Here is a 17122-nt window from a genome sequence, read left to right on the forward strand (position 1 = left end):
GGGGAGGAGCATTTTCTTGTTTGACACAGACTGCTGCTTCACAAGAAAATCTCTGAATCAGGGCCATAGGGTTTGAATGAGATGTAGCATGTGATCTCCTAACACTTATACAGCTGCTTCCCTATCCTCTCCCTCTTCTGTTCTGTTAGTGATTTGGACACTCTGGGTAATTTGTAATCTCACACTTCCTTTACAAGAACCATTCACAAGTTTAGATTACAGAAATTTAACTGTACCTTTATTCTTTCCATTTTTAAAGTTAACTCAGATTGGTCTTCAGAAATAAATATGATTTTTAAAAAAACCCTAGATGTTTTCCAAATCCTCAGTCAGGCAATATCATTATGAGGATCAAATAAATGCACAAAATTGTAGCCACACTTTCAAGATCCCTTCTTTGGGTAACATGTGATCAAAAAAGAAAAGAAAGGAGGAAACACCCACAGAGGGACAGGGTAAAAGGCGAGAGAGAGAGAGAGAGACTGACGATCTTAAAATCATGAAGTCTGTATGGTTAAAGCTTTTTAAATGATTAGAAGAAGAAATAAATCTAACTACTGCATTATATACGTCTATAACTATGTGAATTTACCTATTTTTTTTATCCCCCGCTGTCTTTCTTATAACTTGAAGCCCTCATGATATCTAATGGAGCAGGGTGGGCAGGGTGTGGCCCTCCAAGTGTTGGATTGGAATCCCAGCATTCCTCATCTTTGACTGTACTGGTTAGGACTGATGGGACCTGTAGTCTAAGGACACCTGGAAGACCACACTTTGCCTACCCCTATAGTGTAGCCTAACCTACAGTGTACCTCTTCCCCCACCCCATTTTAAGACTTGCCATACTGGCTTCATGTTTTTTGACATTCTTAGCTTCCCTCTCCTTTTTCCCATAGCTGCTTTTGGTAACATCTTGCTTGATGAAGAGAGGTGGAACTGAATATAGCTTGGCCACAGTTTTGTGCATATTTGTGTGGTCCCCAGAAACATGTTGCCTAGTCCATTTTTTAAAAAATGAACCAGCACAGCTTGCTTTGTTTTAGATAATGACAGTGACTGTTTTAGAACCATGATTATTCAAACTTTTATTTAAGCTTCTGGTGCCATGCATGTTGTGCAGTTGATACATCCAGAATCACTTAGCAAGTACAGGCAAGCCATGCTAATACTGCTGACAGACTAGTAATGATGGCTGTGCTTTTCCAGTTGCATGCATTACACTGACACTATACTTTCTTTCCTTTCCTTTTTCCTGTGCCATGCTTGCTGTGTAGCAAATGGAATCTCTTGCAGTAAGTTAAAAGTTCTTTCATATTCTTTGTCCATTGAATTATGGACTAATGCACCCTAGTTCACTGTTTTAACTCTTAGCATGTTTCCCCTTTTTTCTCTTTCTTTTGTTGTTCTTATCGATTCAGTATATGATTATGGTAATATTTTTATTATGATTACCATGGTAGTGTTTAAACTGCATCTTATTCCACAGTTCCCTGAGGAGCCTGAATGTAGCTTAGTGCATTTATATTGTCTGACCTTGTCTTAAAACAATTTGGAAATGTTATATAAATATTATTTGTACTTGAGAGAGCCTTGTCTAACGATCAAGGCAGCTGCTTATTTTGACAAGGGAGAGAGCTAATGTAATGATTACTTCAAGACAAAATAATTTCTATGTTTTGTCTAGGAAAAATGAAAAATTAAATTAGAATTTATCACATTAATTCATTCTGGACTAAACTTAGAAACAGTGGCTTCAATCTACTCTAGGCTTTAGTTCAAAGTTTTAAAAAGCTATCCAGGGTGCTGAATCCTATCGTCAAATTTGTGGGGATAAGACATGGGTACCATTGGGAAGAGGTGGGAAAATAGTCTTGGGGTTAAATGTTGCACACAGAATTCAGTTTGCATGCTCTTGCTATATACAGTCAGCCCTTGATGTTTGCACCTTTGGCTTTTGCAGATTTGATTATTCACTGATTTGATTAATATGTTCTATCTAAGAATCTCTAGGTCTTCCAGTACAACCACAGAGTTGTGCTGGATAGCCTAGAAATTGCTAGACAGAACACTTCTCTAGGGATTTGTAGGTCCTCCAGTCAAGTTCTATAGTTAAATAAATTGGCCATGGAGTTACGCTGGAGCACCTAGAGACTGAAGGCTTTCACTGCCGGAATCCATAGTTTTTTGTGGGGTTTTTGGGTTATGTGGCTGTGTTCTGGAAGAGTTTATTCCTGATGTTTCTTCAGCATCTGTGGCTGGCATCTTCAAAGAATGCTGGCATGGGAGTAACTGGTGTTTGTGTGTGTATACACACACTATGTGACTCTTGTTGACAGCAAATGATTTACAATCTCACGTGTGGTTTGTGTTTGAATGGCAAAAAAACCAACCGAGATATCAGGGGGTGTTCCGAGCAGAACTATGGATCATTTATTATGTAAACATGACACCCAGTGAGTGCCTTGCCATATTCAACAACAAACCATGTGTGTGCGTGCGTGCATCATGGCTTCATAGCCTGAAAACCCCCCCCCCCCCCCCCCCCCCCAAAAAAACCTAGAGACTCCTACAGATATGTTCTTTCGGGTAGAAAAGTACAGTTGTCCCTCCATATTTGCTAGGGTTAGGGGAACAAGACCCCTGTGAATATGGGAAAACTGCAAATAACAAAAACACTGTTTTTACCTGAGAGGACACCTCTCTAGGAATCTCTAGGTCCTCCAGTGCAACTCTGTGGTCAATGTCCGACATACACTGACCATAGAATGGCACTGGAGTAGCTATAAATGGTCTTTCAGTGCGACTTTTAGTTAAAGTTGACCACAGAGTTGCACTGGAGGACCTAGACAGTCCTAGAGAGAACATATTCATGAAATCCGTGAATAATCAAAGCCGCAAATACCAAAGCCGCAAAAATGGAGGGATGACTGTAGTGTGTTTTTTATTTGCGTTTTTTCTCCTTTCATAGGGGTCCTATACCCCTAACCCCAGCGAATGTAAAGGGCCCACTGTAGCTTTATTTCTATATTCTTGTAATGTTGCTTCACGTAATGTAATATTGCTTGAAGAAATGACACAATATATTTGAAGGTTTTTGAATGGCTGGAAGAAAGAAAGAATGTAAATGATCCAACAAAACAATAAAAATGGTCCATTTTGGGGAGACAGTAGTACATAGCCTATTTTGTATTTGGGGAAAGGTAACACTTTTTAACTTTTTTTAAATGGGAAACACTAACATTAATGTAATAGAGTAATGTTACACTACATTATATATGAAACAGAAATGAGCTGTCATTGGAGTGGTTTAGAATTAGTAATGTATTGTTTTAGGGGTTACGTTTTTAAGTTCTACTTCATTGTAAAACCTGAACACAGATTCATTTGGAACTATTTCCCATCAATTTTGTCCTTATATTTCATATCACCATCAAAAAATAAAAGTGAATCACATTATATCAGGGTCAAAATATGTAAAATGGATTCACTGTGGCAATATTGGGTTAATGAAATAATAAAAGAGAGAAAATGTGTATCTGAACGACAGAATCCAGTTCCTATCTAGCATAGACCCATAAAGATCAATAGGAAGTGGTGAGTAACAAATCCCTTTCATTTGAATGGGTCTATACTACTTGGGACTAATATTTGATTTAGTCCATTAATAATAATGACAATAACAATTGACTATTTATATGGTGCTTTGACAGATTAAAGCTCTTGTCACCTTGTAATTTTTCTGATAGTCCTATAAGACTTTTCTATTTATTCTTATATTGCTTTTTGGAACTGAAATTGGGAGGAAGAGTTTGTCCTAAGATCATCTAGTAAACTCATTTCAGAGGTAAAATATAGGAGCATTCTGATTCAGAGAGGGGTCTCTACTCTTAACACATGAGAATAGTGAATAGAGATGCACACTCTTTATGCATAGATACCACATGCTGTCCCTAATAGTTTTCCACCATCTGTGGAGGTTTTTAAAATCTTATTTCAGCATTGTTTTGTAATTGCTAATTCTCAGTTTTTCTCCAAAGCAGAAAACATGGAAGCTGTTGTGTTTTAATAGTAACTTCCCCTTTTACAATTTATTTCTTTAGCAATTGGAACTGTGCCAGAGATTATATAAACTGCACTTCCAGTTGTTGTTGCTTTTTCAGTCGTACTGTAAACTCATCGGACAAGTGCACGAAGTTAGTACAATGCCAGAGGTATGTAGCAAAACCAAAAACAAAGCTTTTTACGGATCTAATTGCTGTGCTTTTCAATTTGGTATTTGTTTCTTTCATTTGACTTTGTCGTCAATAAAACTCTTATTTAAGTTCAGAACTGAAAACTAAAAAAATTGATGATTTAGTGAAAATGTGTTGAGATTTCAAAAAGAAAAAAACTATTAATTATCTTACATGTGTGCACGTATTTGTCCCCTGGAATTCAAGGTGGCATACAATTTTTTAATTATTTTTATTGTTTAATCTTATATTAACTTTTGTATCTTGTGGAATTTTAAAGATGTCTTCTTTAATTGTAGTAAGCCACTTTGAGTCCCAATCTGGGGAAATAACAATAATAATACACATAGCTCTCTCCTTGCTCCTTACCTTATCTTCACAAGTGCTCAAGCTCAGTTAGCAACATTCCGTGACTCAGCATGTAAACCTGAGTTTTCCCATTGCTTGTGCACTACTCTGAATAGCAGTACTTCAGTAAGCTGCTTGGTAGACATATTAGTAGTAGTAATTTATTAATGCTTAGACCATAAGCCATTCACATACAAAATGAATAAATACAACATAAAAGTGCAGGAATATAGAAGTACCATATAAATAAATAGTATATAAATCTTGACTGGCTCAGTATCTGTCTACCCTACACTGACAGGTGTGGGTAACCCATTGAACCTCATTCATGATGGTGATCTATGATTCCAGTTATTCCCCATGAATATACAATAAGAGGTCCAGTGCCCTTAGATATCTGTGGCTACACTGGCATGGTAGTACTATATAGTAATGTAGGGGCTCGACAGACAGGCAGCTCCTTGCCGCCCCTTTTAGCCCTGCATCGTTACCGCAGCCACCAAATGGCGTGGCAACAATGCACTTCCTCCCAGGAGTAAAAAGAAGCTGCCTGAAGGGGTGCGTGTGTGCGCCCCAATTGCATCACTTCCTGCCAGCACTGTTTGGGCACTGCATGATATTCGTGCCATTGTGGTGCCCCCATGTGGAGGGCAGCAAGCCATGATGGCGGTGCCCTCGCCGACTAGGGCTGCTGGGCATCTAAATGACCATCCTCATCTAGCCCTAGTTCACGATGAGGATGCCGCAAACTGCCTGTCTGTACCGGGCCATATTTTGTGATGCTCCTGCTTCTTTTCCCACCAGATGTAAGGTTCTGCCTTAATCACCACTGCCATGAATACTTCCACTAATCTCACTGCTGTGACCAAGAGTGAGGGCTTCCCTCTATCCCCACTTCTACCACCAATGTAAGGTCCTCCCCCTGCCCCACTGCTGTGGCCACCACTGTGAGGAACCTACTAGATGCCTTCAAGGTTCCTGTGTTGAATATTTTGTAACTTCCATTCCCACTGAAAACCAACAGTCTTTATCCTTTGCTGCCACCAGAAATGCCATGTCTGAATTCATTCTTTATGTATATGTTGTTTGTTGCTGTTGTTAACCTCCCTCAAGTCGGCCCTGATTCATGGAAATCTTGTGGATGAGACATCTCCAACCCCCGCTATCCTCAGTTGCTCTACCTAGGTCCTGCAGATTCAGGCCCATGACCTCCTTGATTAGTCTAGACATCTGGAGTGTGATCTTTCTTTCTACTGCACTCCACTTTTCCAAGCATTAATGTCTTTTTTAGTAAGTCATTCATGATGTGACCAAAGTACAGTAGCCTCAGCTGAAAAATATAATAGACAAAAACAAGATTTTATTGGCAGAAGTTGAACAAAATGAATAATTGAATACATTTAAAGCAAGTACTCCACTTTCACATTTTTCTCTTAGCTAACTCAGGGCCCAAACAGACAGGCCAAAATAAAGCTGCTTTTGGTCACTTTGGAGGTATGCTGTTTAAATGATATATGCGTCCTAAGAGGCCGGAAGCCGCACCAAAGCCATGCTCCAGTTCTAAGGGCTGGAGCACAACTTTGGCACAGCTTCTGGACTCTTAAGACGTGTGTGTCATTTAAACAGCATACCTCCAAAGTGACCCAAAGCAGCTTTATTTTGGCCTGTCTTTTGGGGCCCTCAGACTCACAAACCTGACTGACTCTTTCCCCTAATCCTCATTTATTCACACCCCCAATCTGCAAACTCCTAACTCAGCTACCAGGCAGGCATCTCCCTCTGATATGTCATCTGGTGTAGTCTAAACCCCCTTAGTGACGCACCTGTAGAGACCCCAAAACACAATGAAATGGCCAATATCATCCCATGGGTTGCTGTTGGCCATTTTAGGAACCAAATTTTAAACATGAGCCCTAGTTTTTTGGGGGGTGGGGGTGGGGGGAATCGGTGTGCACCCCTCAGCATTCCACAGAGTTCCAAGGAAGTCCCACAGTTCCTGGCAGTTGCTCATGCTCTAAGTTAACAGAATAAATTGGATTTTTAAAAATCCATTTTTATCACCTTTTTTTGAAAACTAGATACAAAAATATAAAGATGAATTTAATAGAAATTTCCTTTCATTGTAAAATGCTAAGGAGAAAGGAGAAGATGTGCATTCTGCCATGACAGCTTTTCATCTGCAATATGTGTAAAGTCCATCATGCCATGTACACACGAATAGAATACCAAAACACCTCTTTTCCGCCAATATCAAACTAGTATATTTTATTTGGAATCATGAAAGGGCCCAACATTCTTTCCTCGTTGTTCTAACATTTGCATATGCAGCTCTTTTGTTGAGGGAGGAGAGTGACATGGCCACACAAAATGAAACCATGGATAAAAATAAGCCAGATCTCTTGATTGGCTGTTGCTTACATGGTTCAGCATGACATAAGCCAAGGTACCACCATCAGACAGCTTACCTGCTAGCCAATTATTAAATATTGGGGAATGTTGGCAGTGTGCGGCTTACACTTACTGAGCCCACAGAGGGATATGTGGGTAACATTGACCCATTTCCATCACCTAGCTGGCAGATTGGCACGCCACCCTCCAACCTAGCAAGCATGCCATCCTCCTAGATCCCTTTCAGCATTTCCCTGTTTGTGGAGCAAGGTGCTCCACACCCATTCCTATTTGAACTGGATCCATCCCTACACAGATGGTGACACAAATGAACCAGAAGAAGACTATTCTTAGTTGTAACATCGTTATGTAACACCTCAGCGAAAACACAAGCCATATTTGGAAGGTTAGGCCAACTGTTACGAGGAAGCCAAAAACGGCAGAGTGTCCAGCCAATCAGGTAAAAGTCTTTGGTGGCTCTATCAACTGATGGCCAAAAAGCATCCATAGCCAAGTAAAATAAAATAGGAAGGACAGTGAGGAAGCTATCAAATCACAGAATAACTGTAGCCACGCAGATGCCTTGCCTTATAAATCTTATGAAAGGACCAGATTGGAGACCTTGTCTCCCAGTTCTGCTCATCAAAAGCTTACCTGCTGGGATCTATCAGGGCTCCAAGTTGGCCAAATAATTTCTAACTTCTTCATAGCCTCAGTGGGCTTGCAGAGAATGCCAGTCAGCCACAACCATTTTCTTTCCTCTCCATTGCTAAGACACAAACAGGGCACCTGAGATTAGTGAGCAGCCTGGCTTTCAGTGAAAATCAGGGTCTCTAAAGGCCAGGGAACCAAATGTGTATTTCAATGTATATTCAAAAATAGAGTTCCTAATGCATCCTGCATTGGTGTAAAAATCAACACTTAATTGTTATTCTTTTCCTCAATTAAGTTTTACTTTTAATGTTAAGGATAAATTGTACTTTGATGAATGTAATCTTTCTTTCTTCACAGCTTCTGAATATGTCACGAGAACTCAGTGAGTTAAAGAAGAATCTCAAGGAAGCTAGTGCTGCCATTGCAATGGAGCCATTGATTATAGAATGTGGTGCCTCTGAACCCATGTTCACCTCTACAGAAGTGGCCATTCAGTCCATGCTAGAGTGTCTGAAAAACAATGAGCTCGGAAAAGCTCTACACCAAATAAGGGAATGCAGGTAATACTTAACTGGGTGACTGATATATTTTTTTATTTTTCTTTAAAAAGACTATTGCTGTGAAACATGTATAGAAGTACAGTGCAGCCTCTTTGTTCATATACTTGACATCCACAGATTTCAGCATCAACAGACGGCAAGCCCATTTTCCCCAATGGCGGCATGAGCACACAGCCATTAGTGACAGCCCCTGGTTAGATCCACTGGCAGCATGCGACCACACCGCCATTAGGGACAGCCCGTTGTTCCTAATAGGGGGGCAGCTGCATGAATGTGCTACCACTGAGGTTCTGTTGTTCTTAATGGTGGCACAGCCACATGGCTGCGCTGCCATTGGGGACTACGTGGACTTGAGCGTCCATGGATTTTTGTATCAGGGGAGGGGGGAATCCGGAATGGATCCCCGTGGATAACAAGGTCCCACTATATTGTTCCTGAGTACAAATATGAATAGGATCAGCCAAAGTCTAGAATGTAAATTTGAAGATCATGCCAAATTTTATTATTTGTGAATAGACTGGTCACTCTCCCAGAATATTTCCTCATCTTCTGAAAACAGGTACAGTAAGAATGTATAAATAATAAGGGCAGGGCACAATCTGTTATAAACTTCTGCTGAACTGAAAACGTATTATCAAGCAACACCTTGATATATCGCATATTAATTTTAGAGAATTTTGATTGGGAGCAGTTCTTAGTCTTCTATATCCATTTTCCCCCAAGCATTCTACAAAGCACCAAATATCAAGCTTTGACATAATGTGCAGATGGCTCCCAGGAATTGTTTCTGCCCCATGCTACCTCCCATGTGTATGGTGCAGTACAGGGGAAATGCGTTTTTCCCCTAGTTATATACTGTAGTGGATAACAGACCAAATATTTCCCTTTCCCTCACCTTTTCAGTTATTATGGTTATGTTGGCATTTAACATTTACTAATATTGTGTTTTTTAATTCTTCTCAAGTATAGAGGGAGCCTTTGATGCTGTACCCTCTCCCCATTGTTAAACTTGCCTAAAGAAATCTTCTGTTGAGAGAGAGACTGAAAATTCCCAATAATGTTGTATAAACATTTTGCCATCATTTGCTTACATGTCCCACCCTTAACCATCACTTGCTATTACATTTGTAGTTGTCTACTATACTATTTCTTTAGGAACAGGGATGGATGCACAGGCTTTTCTATTATATGAAACTATGTCGCTTTTTGCACAAATTGATATTCCTTGCACAGCCCATTAAAAATGGTTTGCTTACATTCTTGTTTCACTACAGGAGTTTATGGCCCAATGACATTTTTGGAAGCAGTTCCGATGATGAGGTCCAGACCCTACTGAATATTTACTTCCGACATCAAACACTGGGGCAATCCGGCACTTATGCACTGGTTGGCTCCAATCAAAGCCTGACAGAAATCTGTACAAAATTGATGGAGCTGAACATAGAGATCCGGGATATGATCCGGAGGGCTCAAAGCTACCGTGTCATCAACACTTTTCTTCCAGACTCCAGTGTTTCTGGCACAAGTCTCTGACAAAAGGCTTGTGCAACCTTTCTCGTTCAAATTGGAATTGCTTCCATGCTGGGGTGAGGTGGTTCAATGCCTTCTCAGCCTTAGAAAAACTTGGTCAAGTTGTAGTCAGTCTTGTTACCTTTACAGCATTTTCCAAGAGGAGTCAGGCAGAGTTTTCAATGTGTAGCAATACTGTAAGGACAAAGGTAATATAGAATCCTTTGTTTTCAGTTGCACACACAAAACACATTTCACTGGGCAACTGCAATTCACTACTGAAGAAGCAACCTCCATACATACCAAAGACTACTACACTGAACAAGACTTCCTTTTTAGGAAATTAATTTTAGCTGGCAAAAGTGCAATCTTTCCTTCACTTGAGGATTTTTGTTTTGTTTTTTAATCTTGTACATTTTTTCCTTTGACCAAGTAAAAGAAAATAGGCAGAATGAAGCTAGTGACAGGACACTGAAAGACTGTCAGTTCAAAAGCTGAGGGCCTGTGCATATGAAAAAGGTTGTAAAGGACTACAGTTTAAATATACACTGTAATTTAAATATGATTACTGTATCTTTTTGGGGGGGAAACCAAGCTGCTATGAAGTACATTTCCTGATGTTGCTAGGCTACTGTCTTGGAAGGTACTAGATCCTGTTGCAAAAGGTCTGTTATTAAGACCACAGTAGTACCTATGAATGGACAAGAAAGATTTTTTTAAAAAAAGATTTTGTCTGCTTTTTACTAGAGGGTTGCTTTTATGAATATATTTATATTACTTAAAGTTGGCTGGTCTGGCATAACTTGCCATTTTGTAGGAAAACATCACATGGCTGATTTAAAGTCTTTTGAACTGCCTTGCATGTATTTTTTTTTTTATTTAAACATAATTTGGATTTTAAGAGTGAAAATATTAAGTACAATTTACATTCACTTTCCTTTTAAGGAGTTTTCTTTGTATCATATGTAAGTTTTTCCTTGCACTTACTAATGTCAAGTGTTAAATGAGTGCATGTAAAACTTTTGCACATTTGAGACACTTTTATTCCAGCATAATGTGTGTCATTTATTCGCTCTGTAAATACACTTTAAAAGGTTTTTGTGAAGTACCTCTTGGTTGATATTTTGGTCAGAACAGATTCATCTAACTAAAATATAAAGGTCATTATAATATATATATGCCTATATTCAAACATGTCTGTGTATGTACTAATTGATCTGGAATTAATTTACCTTAAGATAAACCGAGCCACTTCAGGGTATGAGGTTGAGGCTCTTTTAAGTTGGTTTTGAATCAACATATAACAAGCCAGTACTGTTTGCATGCTCATTATAGAGACAGGTGTTAACTACCACTTTGTTGGTTGGTAATTCCCCCCCCCCCGCCTCCAGACAATACATATGTTGTTATGTGTATTTGTTATGTGGGAGATGGTGTGATTCCTCTGCCCCTGTAATGGCAATGGTTGTGTTCACTTACCCCTTCAGCCAAAGGAAAGGCAGGTACCAGCTTTGAATTGGAAATCTACAGATGGGTTGCAAGAAATATACACATTTTTCCAGTTTATGAATAATCAAAATAATACTTATGATGCTGTGACTGAGCACATACGCTCCAAGATCATACCTACTTTATTATATGATATTTTAGCATGTTGAAGAGGGTTTCATTTGTAAATTACAGGTCTGACCCCTGGACCAGGGATGGGAAGGCTGCATAGCTTCTCTCTCCCTTCAGCCTCTTACCGCTACAGAAATAACTGTCAGAAAACATGTTCTGCGGAGAGCATGCATTTTGTTTTCCAGCAGAATTATAACCCAACAGGAATGCAGTTCTGAGAAACAAGATTATATTCCATGCTCCTGAAATCTTTTTACAAGAATATTGTGGAAAGGGATGAATGACGTGTTAACTGCCTCAAAGGGTAATGAAGTGCCTCTATTCTCATAACCCAGCTTGAGGACTGCCCTACCCAAATATCCTGGATATGGTTTGCTTCAGAAAAAAAAGTGTTCCAAAGAACGTTAGCAAAAACAAACTGCTGGAGAATGCATATGAACATAATGTTTCTACACTGGTCTAACTTATCTACAGTACATTTACTGGCCTAATTTATCTACTTGAGTACATTTACATGTTAACGCTTTCTGCACGGCTGTTCAAAATTTTTCAACTGTATCCATTACACTACTTCTGACAGACTACAATTACCATACATGATTGGGGATTTTTTTTTTCTCTATGGAATGTTCCATCAATTCCATCTAGTTATTTTTACACCATTAAACACACAAGAGAGAAACTAAGGCCCAGTACAGACAGACGGGAAGTGCTGTAACCGGGCCAAAACTAGGGTTCGGGAGCGCGCAGCAACCACACGCTCCCAAACTAGCACGTGGTGGCAGCGTGACCGTGGTGGCCTCCAGTCCACACAGGGGCCACCCTGCTGACACAAGCGCCATGCAGGGTCTGCACACCACGGACAGGAAGTGGCATCATGGTGGCGCTGCAAAAAAGAAACCACTCTAGGCAGCTTCTTTTGGCAGTCCATCAATGCTGCAGCGTGTGGTTGCTGCAGCATCGACTTGGGGCAAAGATGGTGGCATGGAGCTGCCCATCTGTCAAGCCCCTTAGTTTATTAGACTAATTCTTCCACCCACCTTACCAATCTTACTTCCTATGTCATTAAGTTACTTCCACATAAAATATGCAGCTGACTTAGACCAAATCAAGACCAATATGAAGCTTTAAATCAGGCAACTTACTGTACTCAAGTTTCTGTTTTGTTTCCAAGCAGCTAGGCCATCACTGCTATAGGGATATTAATTCTTGTTCCCCCCACAATAAAAGCAGTTTTGAATTGCTGATCTTACTAGGACACAGTAACGTGCAAGAGGTAGCTCATGCTTTAACTCTGTATCTACTTTCCAAGTCACCTGTTCACTTATGATGACCCCACAAATTTCAAAGGGTTTTCTTATGCCATTGCCTTCCTTTGAAATACTGCCTATAGCACCTGCTTTGATTGAGTACTAGCTGCCTGATCTTCTGTGGAACTTTCTGTATCATCAAGGGGAATATTACAACAACTTCAGAAGAATTCAAGTTTTATTATAAGGTATAAGGTATATATTCAATATGTCCTAGTTTTACAAAAATCTCTAATCCATTATCCAATGCCAGGTCAGAAGCCTATAGTCGAAGCCATGTTACAAAGGTAGTAACAAAGTGCATAGTGCCAAGTGCAAGAACAGCACTCATTAGAGATCACAACAAATTAGATAATATATTTGAAGCTGTAGGTGTTGTCACAAGACAGTCTCTTGCCTTTACAGCGGCCACACAGCTCTTGACGGTGGGGTCTCTTGAGGTCAATGTGCCTTTTCTTTTGGGGGCAGGAGCAACGAGTCTTTGAACAGATCTTGAGATAACAAACTTCAGTTAGTCGACAGATGAAAGTTTTCCCCTAAAAACTTTGGGGACATACCTTAACTTCTACAGTCCTATCACTAGTAGAGACAGTATTTGTCTGTTTCCAAATTGCCATTACTTAGGTCAAAGTTAATTCTGTTTTACAGATGGGTGATAAATACCAAAAGTACAAACCAGAGAACACAATTCTGAAGAAGAAGATTCAACAATCATTCTAAATCAGCATTACGTTCGCTGGGCCCAGAGCACCTTCTCAGTTTCATGCTCAGCTTATTTTCAGAAAAACAAAGCAACAGACCAAATCCTGTAGTTTCATAACTGAATAATTGATAGGCACAGCTATTAACAGACCCTTCTGTGCAATACTGCTTTCCTCCACTGTTCACAACTGTAGACAGTTGCATTGTTTCTTCATCCATGGCCTGTTACAGACTGCCAAAATAAAGCTGCTTCTGGTCTCTTTGGAAGTATGCTATTTAAATGATTCATGGGTCCTAAGAGTCTGGAGGTCGCTCCAAAGCCACACTCCATTCCTAAGCACTGGAGTCCAGCTTTGGTGCAGCTTCCGGATTCTTAGGATGCATGCATCATTTAAACAGCATACCTCCAAAGAGACATGAAGCAGCTTTATTTTGGCAGTCTGTAACAGGCCCATGTTTGAGAAACAGGGAAAGGCAAGTACTAGAAATACCTCTGGAAAATATTACTTGACCCAGCCAGGAGATGCTGATATCACAACTGGCAATTATTGTTACAAAGATCTATAAAGTCATTCATCCACAATTATTGCAAGTGTTCTTTTAAATGGGAAAGCTCCTATGAAAGTTGTATTTCATGTTCACAAAATATTTGTGTCCTACAATTTCTTACTTTATAGTTACCCCACAGCCAATCCTAGTAAGGAAGCAGAAGGGAAGCTTTCCATTCCACCTGTTTGCTGAGTAAAAATACATTAACATCTTAGTTGTGTTACTTACATGGCACTGAATTGCTTCCACTTTATAAGGATTGAAGCTTTTCTGACATTTGCGACAGAGCTGTTTAAAGTAAACCTATGAAAATTAAAGTTGTTACTATTAGATGGGAAAACTTTCACATCAAATTTTCTACAAGCTCCTATGTTCGATTCAAAAGCTGCTTACAAGCTAACAACAGCAAAAAAGATGTACCTAACAGCATTTCAGAATTTAATTCAGCCTATAGCAAGATGCCGTTCTATCTAAATTTCAGCACTCCATAAGACATGAGCTGTATAATTTGAGTAGTATGTTTCAAGATCTTCTACTCATGTCATAAGCATGATTTTTCTTTCATTTAAAAGGAACAACGTTCATTTAGTGTCTCAAAACACAATTTTCAATAAAAAGGTCCAATATCAGGATTAGGACAAAGGAAGCCGTCGACTTGCTAGTAGAATACGTTGTCAATAATGTCCTCAGTATTTTTAAGAATGAAAGTTCTGTGAGAACTATCATTATTTCTAGTGTCCACATCTTTATATCACTGCAATTTAGTCAAAAAGATGTATAAGCTATCAGTTGTAGAAACAAACTCTCCTTAAGACTGTATACGTGGAAGACACAAACAACTATCTGGAAGCTGGATACAAGTTTTGTTTTTGCAGGTGTGAGAAGGACAGCAATTTTAAACAAGCCATGCCCATCTCCATCCAGTTCATTCATACAACAATTCTTTGGGAGTTATTAGGGAAAATATACTCCCCTAGAAGCAAGTTGTCTACTTCTCTACTAAATATACCTTATTTGTTCCAGAAATGCACCACACGTAAGCACTTTCCCATCTGGTCTTGCAGTCATTGCAATGGAAATAGCCATATTTCTGTTCTAGAAACTGCAATAGAAAGTAGTTTATTAACAGCATAGCAAATGCCAATTCACATTCATTGGCCCAGGTTTAAGAATATTGACTATTTGGGGGGCAGTCCTAGTGGTTCTGGTAAAATCCTCAAACCCACAACCAGTGATGCTTGGGTTCAAAATAGCTCCTTTGTATACTGCGCAGGCTGGCAGTAAAGCCTAGAAGTTAACCAACACTGTTATTAATGGACCCCTATATGCCCTTGTAAGGCTATTCGTTGTTTTTTTCTCATGGTAAAAGGGGAGGGCAACCTTTGACTGAGCAGCTGTTCAAATGCAGTTTACATCAGCCCTAGTAAGTATAGCCAATAGTGATAAAGGAAGCTGCAATCCAACAGTCCCAATATCTGGAGAGCCACATATTCTCCCTCCAACTTGCATAGCAGTATCTTTTCCTACTGAACTTAACTCATAGTCCTACATAAGAACAGATGCTCTCTCCTTCCAGGCAAAGTTCATATGTTTCTGATAGATGCTCCGATCTCCTGCAGCCATTCAAAGAAAAGCAGCAGTTCAGAGAGGAAATACTTGCTGAAGGTTCTAGGTGCAGTCTCTAATACATGCAATTAAAAGATCAAATAACTGCCACTTGTTAACATCTCCTTAAACTGCTATTATATGCTAAAGTTCCCACCTATCATACACCGTAATGGTTACAGTAACATTGCTGCTGATAGAACAATATTGGAGGCATCACAGAAGGGTCAATACATTTTTAGAGGGAGTAGGAAGAGCTTCTCCCTGTGAGCTGCCAAATCAGTTTGACTGAGGGAAACTCCATTAATGAAAGCCTCCCAAGAGATCCCATTACTGACAAGACTTCTCAAGCTTTTCTATCCCCATGGCTTCCTTTACTGAGAAATTCCTAAAAGACAATATCCACCTTTGGCATTAATGGGCCCATACTAAACATTGGGATAGAACCAAACAGATGCACTACTTGGATCAGACCCACTAAAACCAATGGCTCTTAGGTTTACCTGGATGAGGATGAAGAAATTGGGATCTTGGCCTGAAATAAACTTGAGAATGTAAACATGCATAGGGCTACTCCCTTGTTTTTCCACAGGGTTCTCCTCAGCGCAGATAACAAAAGGAGATGACACCTCCCCAAATGTCTGCTTTTGGACAGAAATGGGCTTTGGCGTTCACCTGCATCCCTTTAAAATGCTGGAGCTCAGCAGAACGGAAAGTGAGTGGGATGAGGCTCAGTGGGAGCAGAAAGGATTGTGACCAACTCACTTACAAACCAGCCGATCCGAAGCCAGAGACCCTAAGCCAGGGATCTTCCTTTCCCAGAACATAATCCTACATTTCGACCTTGTGTCCAGGAAGAATTCCAAAACGTCTTCCATTCTGCGCATGACTCAGAAGACGACTGTTCCCCTTGGAGAACATGTCTGCTGCTTGGCAGCCTGAGCTCACTCACTGCAAGACAGGATGGGGCCTTCTACAGTTCTGCTTTCCTAGGAGCATCAGCAGACAAGGCTCGCATCCAGAGCTCAGGGCTGGCTTGTTCCTCTGACTGGAGAAGGATAGCAAACGCGTTAGGCAATGGGCTGCTTGAGGACACTGCAAATACCAAATGGTGTCCCCCTTAAATGTCAACATAAGGGAGAAATGAAATGAGTGGTTTAAGTGACGATGCAGCCAAGGGTTTCTTGTTCGTAAAGTTAGTAAAGTAAAAATGTAAGTGTTTGCTCAGAGCTCTGTAAGTACCTTGCAAGATTGAAATGTAGGACATGTCCTGGAAAAGGAGGGTGATCCTAGCTGCAAAGGAGGACGAGGAGGAGGAGGAGGCCCTGCAAAACAGAAGGCTTTCAAGAAGAACGTAGAGCTTTACAAAAGCAAAAGCCGGAAACCCGAATACAAGTATAAATGCAGGCTTCTTAGTCCTGCTCAAAATGAGGCTCTTTTGGGAGTCCTCCTGGATGTGTAGGACAAGAGGGTGACCAATGTCCAACTGCGAAGGAGGACAAGGCTCCACAACAGTCAAGAATAACGGAGGGCATCACGAAGCCAGAGCTTACAAAGCCATGAGAACCAATCCAGGCTTCTTAAGACAGGCCCCAAACGGAGGAGGGCATGTTGGAACTCTTCCTGGACAGAAACGGAGTGTAGG

At 40.2% G+C, this 17122-nt stretch overlaps 2 protein-coding genes and 1 long non-coding RNA gene across 6 annotated transcripts in view; 1 reads left to right on the forward strand and 2 right to left on the reverse strand.

Moving 5' to 3' along the window:
* FRY (FRY microtubule binding protein) overlaps window positions 1-10967 on the forward strand; it is a 225898-nt gene extending 214931 nt beyond the window's left edge. For 2 of the 4 annotated variants that reach the window (XM_042460590.1, XM_042460589.1), the window contains 4 exons: window positions 1275-1292; window positions 4101-4211; window positions 7980-8182; window positions 9457-10966. In XM_042460590.1, the coding sequence (XP_042316524.1) occupies window positions 1275-1292; window positions 4101-4211; window positions 7980-8182; window positions 9457-9715 (591 nt within the window). In that variant the 3' untranslated portion in view covers window positions 9716-10966. Of the gene's footprint in view, window positions 1-1274; window positions 1293-4100; window positions 4212-7979; window positions 8183-9456 lie in introns of all 4 variants that reach the window. The other 2 variants (XM_042460592.1, XM_042460591.1) reach the window with 2 other exon arrangements.
* Window positions 4720-7981, reverse strand: LOC121927065. The gene is made up of 2 exons (XR_006103130.1): window positions 7623-7981; window positions 4720-5910 (listed from the first exon to the last, which is right to left on the reverse strand). It is a non-coding gene; the product is annotated as an uncharacterized LOC121927065 (long non-coding RNA).
* A 1814-nt stretch (window positions 10968-12781) lies between the features above and the next one.
* The window catches only part of ZAR1L (zygote arrest 1 like), an 8032-nt gene continuing 3691 nt past the window's right edge, over window positions 12782-17122 (reverse strand). Inside the window, exons 2-5 of the mRNA XM_042457083.1 lie at window positions 15981-16150; window positions 14882-14974; window positions 14101-14175; window positions 12782-13112 (exon numbers count right to left, since the gene is read on the reverse strand). Coding sequence (XP_042313017.1) covers window positions 12969-13112; window positions 14101-14175; window positions 14882-14974; window positions 15981-16150 — 482 coding nt within the window. The 3' untranslated portion in view covers window positions 12782-12968. The remainder of the gene's footprint in view (window positions 13113-14100; window positions 14176-14881; window positions 14975-15980; window positions 16151-17122) is intronic.

This window comes from Sceloporus undulatus, chromosome 3, assembly GCF_019175285.1.
Source record: "Sceloporus undulatus isolate JIND9_A2432 ecotype Alabama chromosome 3, SceUnd_v1.1, whole genome shotgun sequence".
NCBI lineage: Eukaryota > Metazoa > Chordata > Lepidosauria > Squamata > Phrynosomatidae > Sceloporus > Sceloporus undulatus.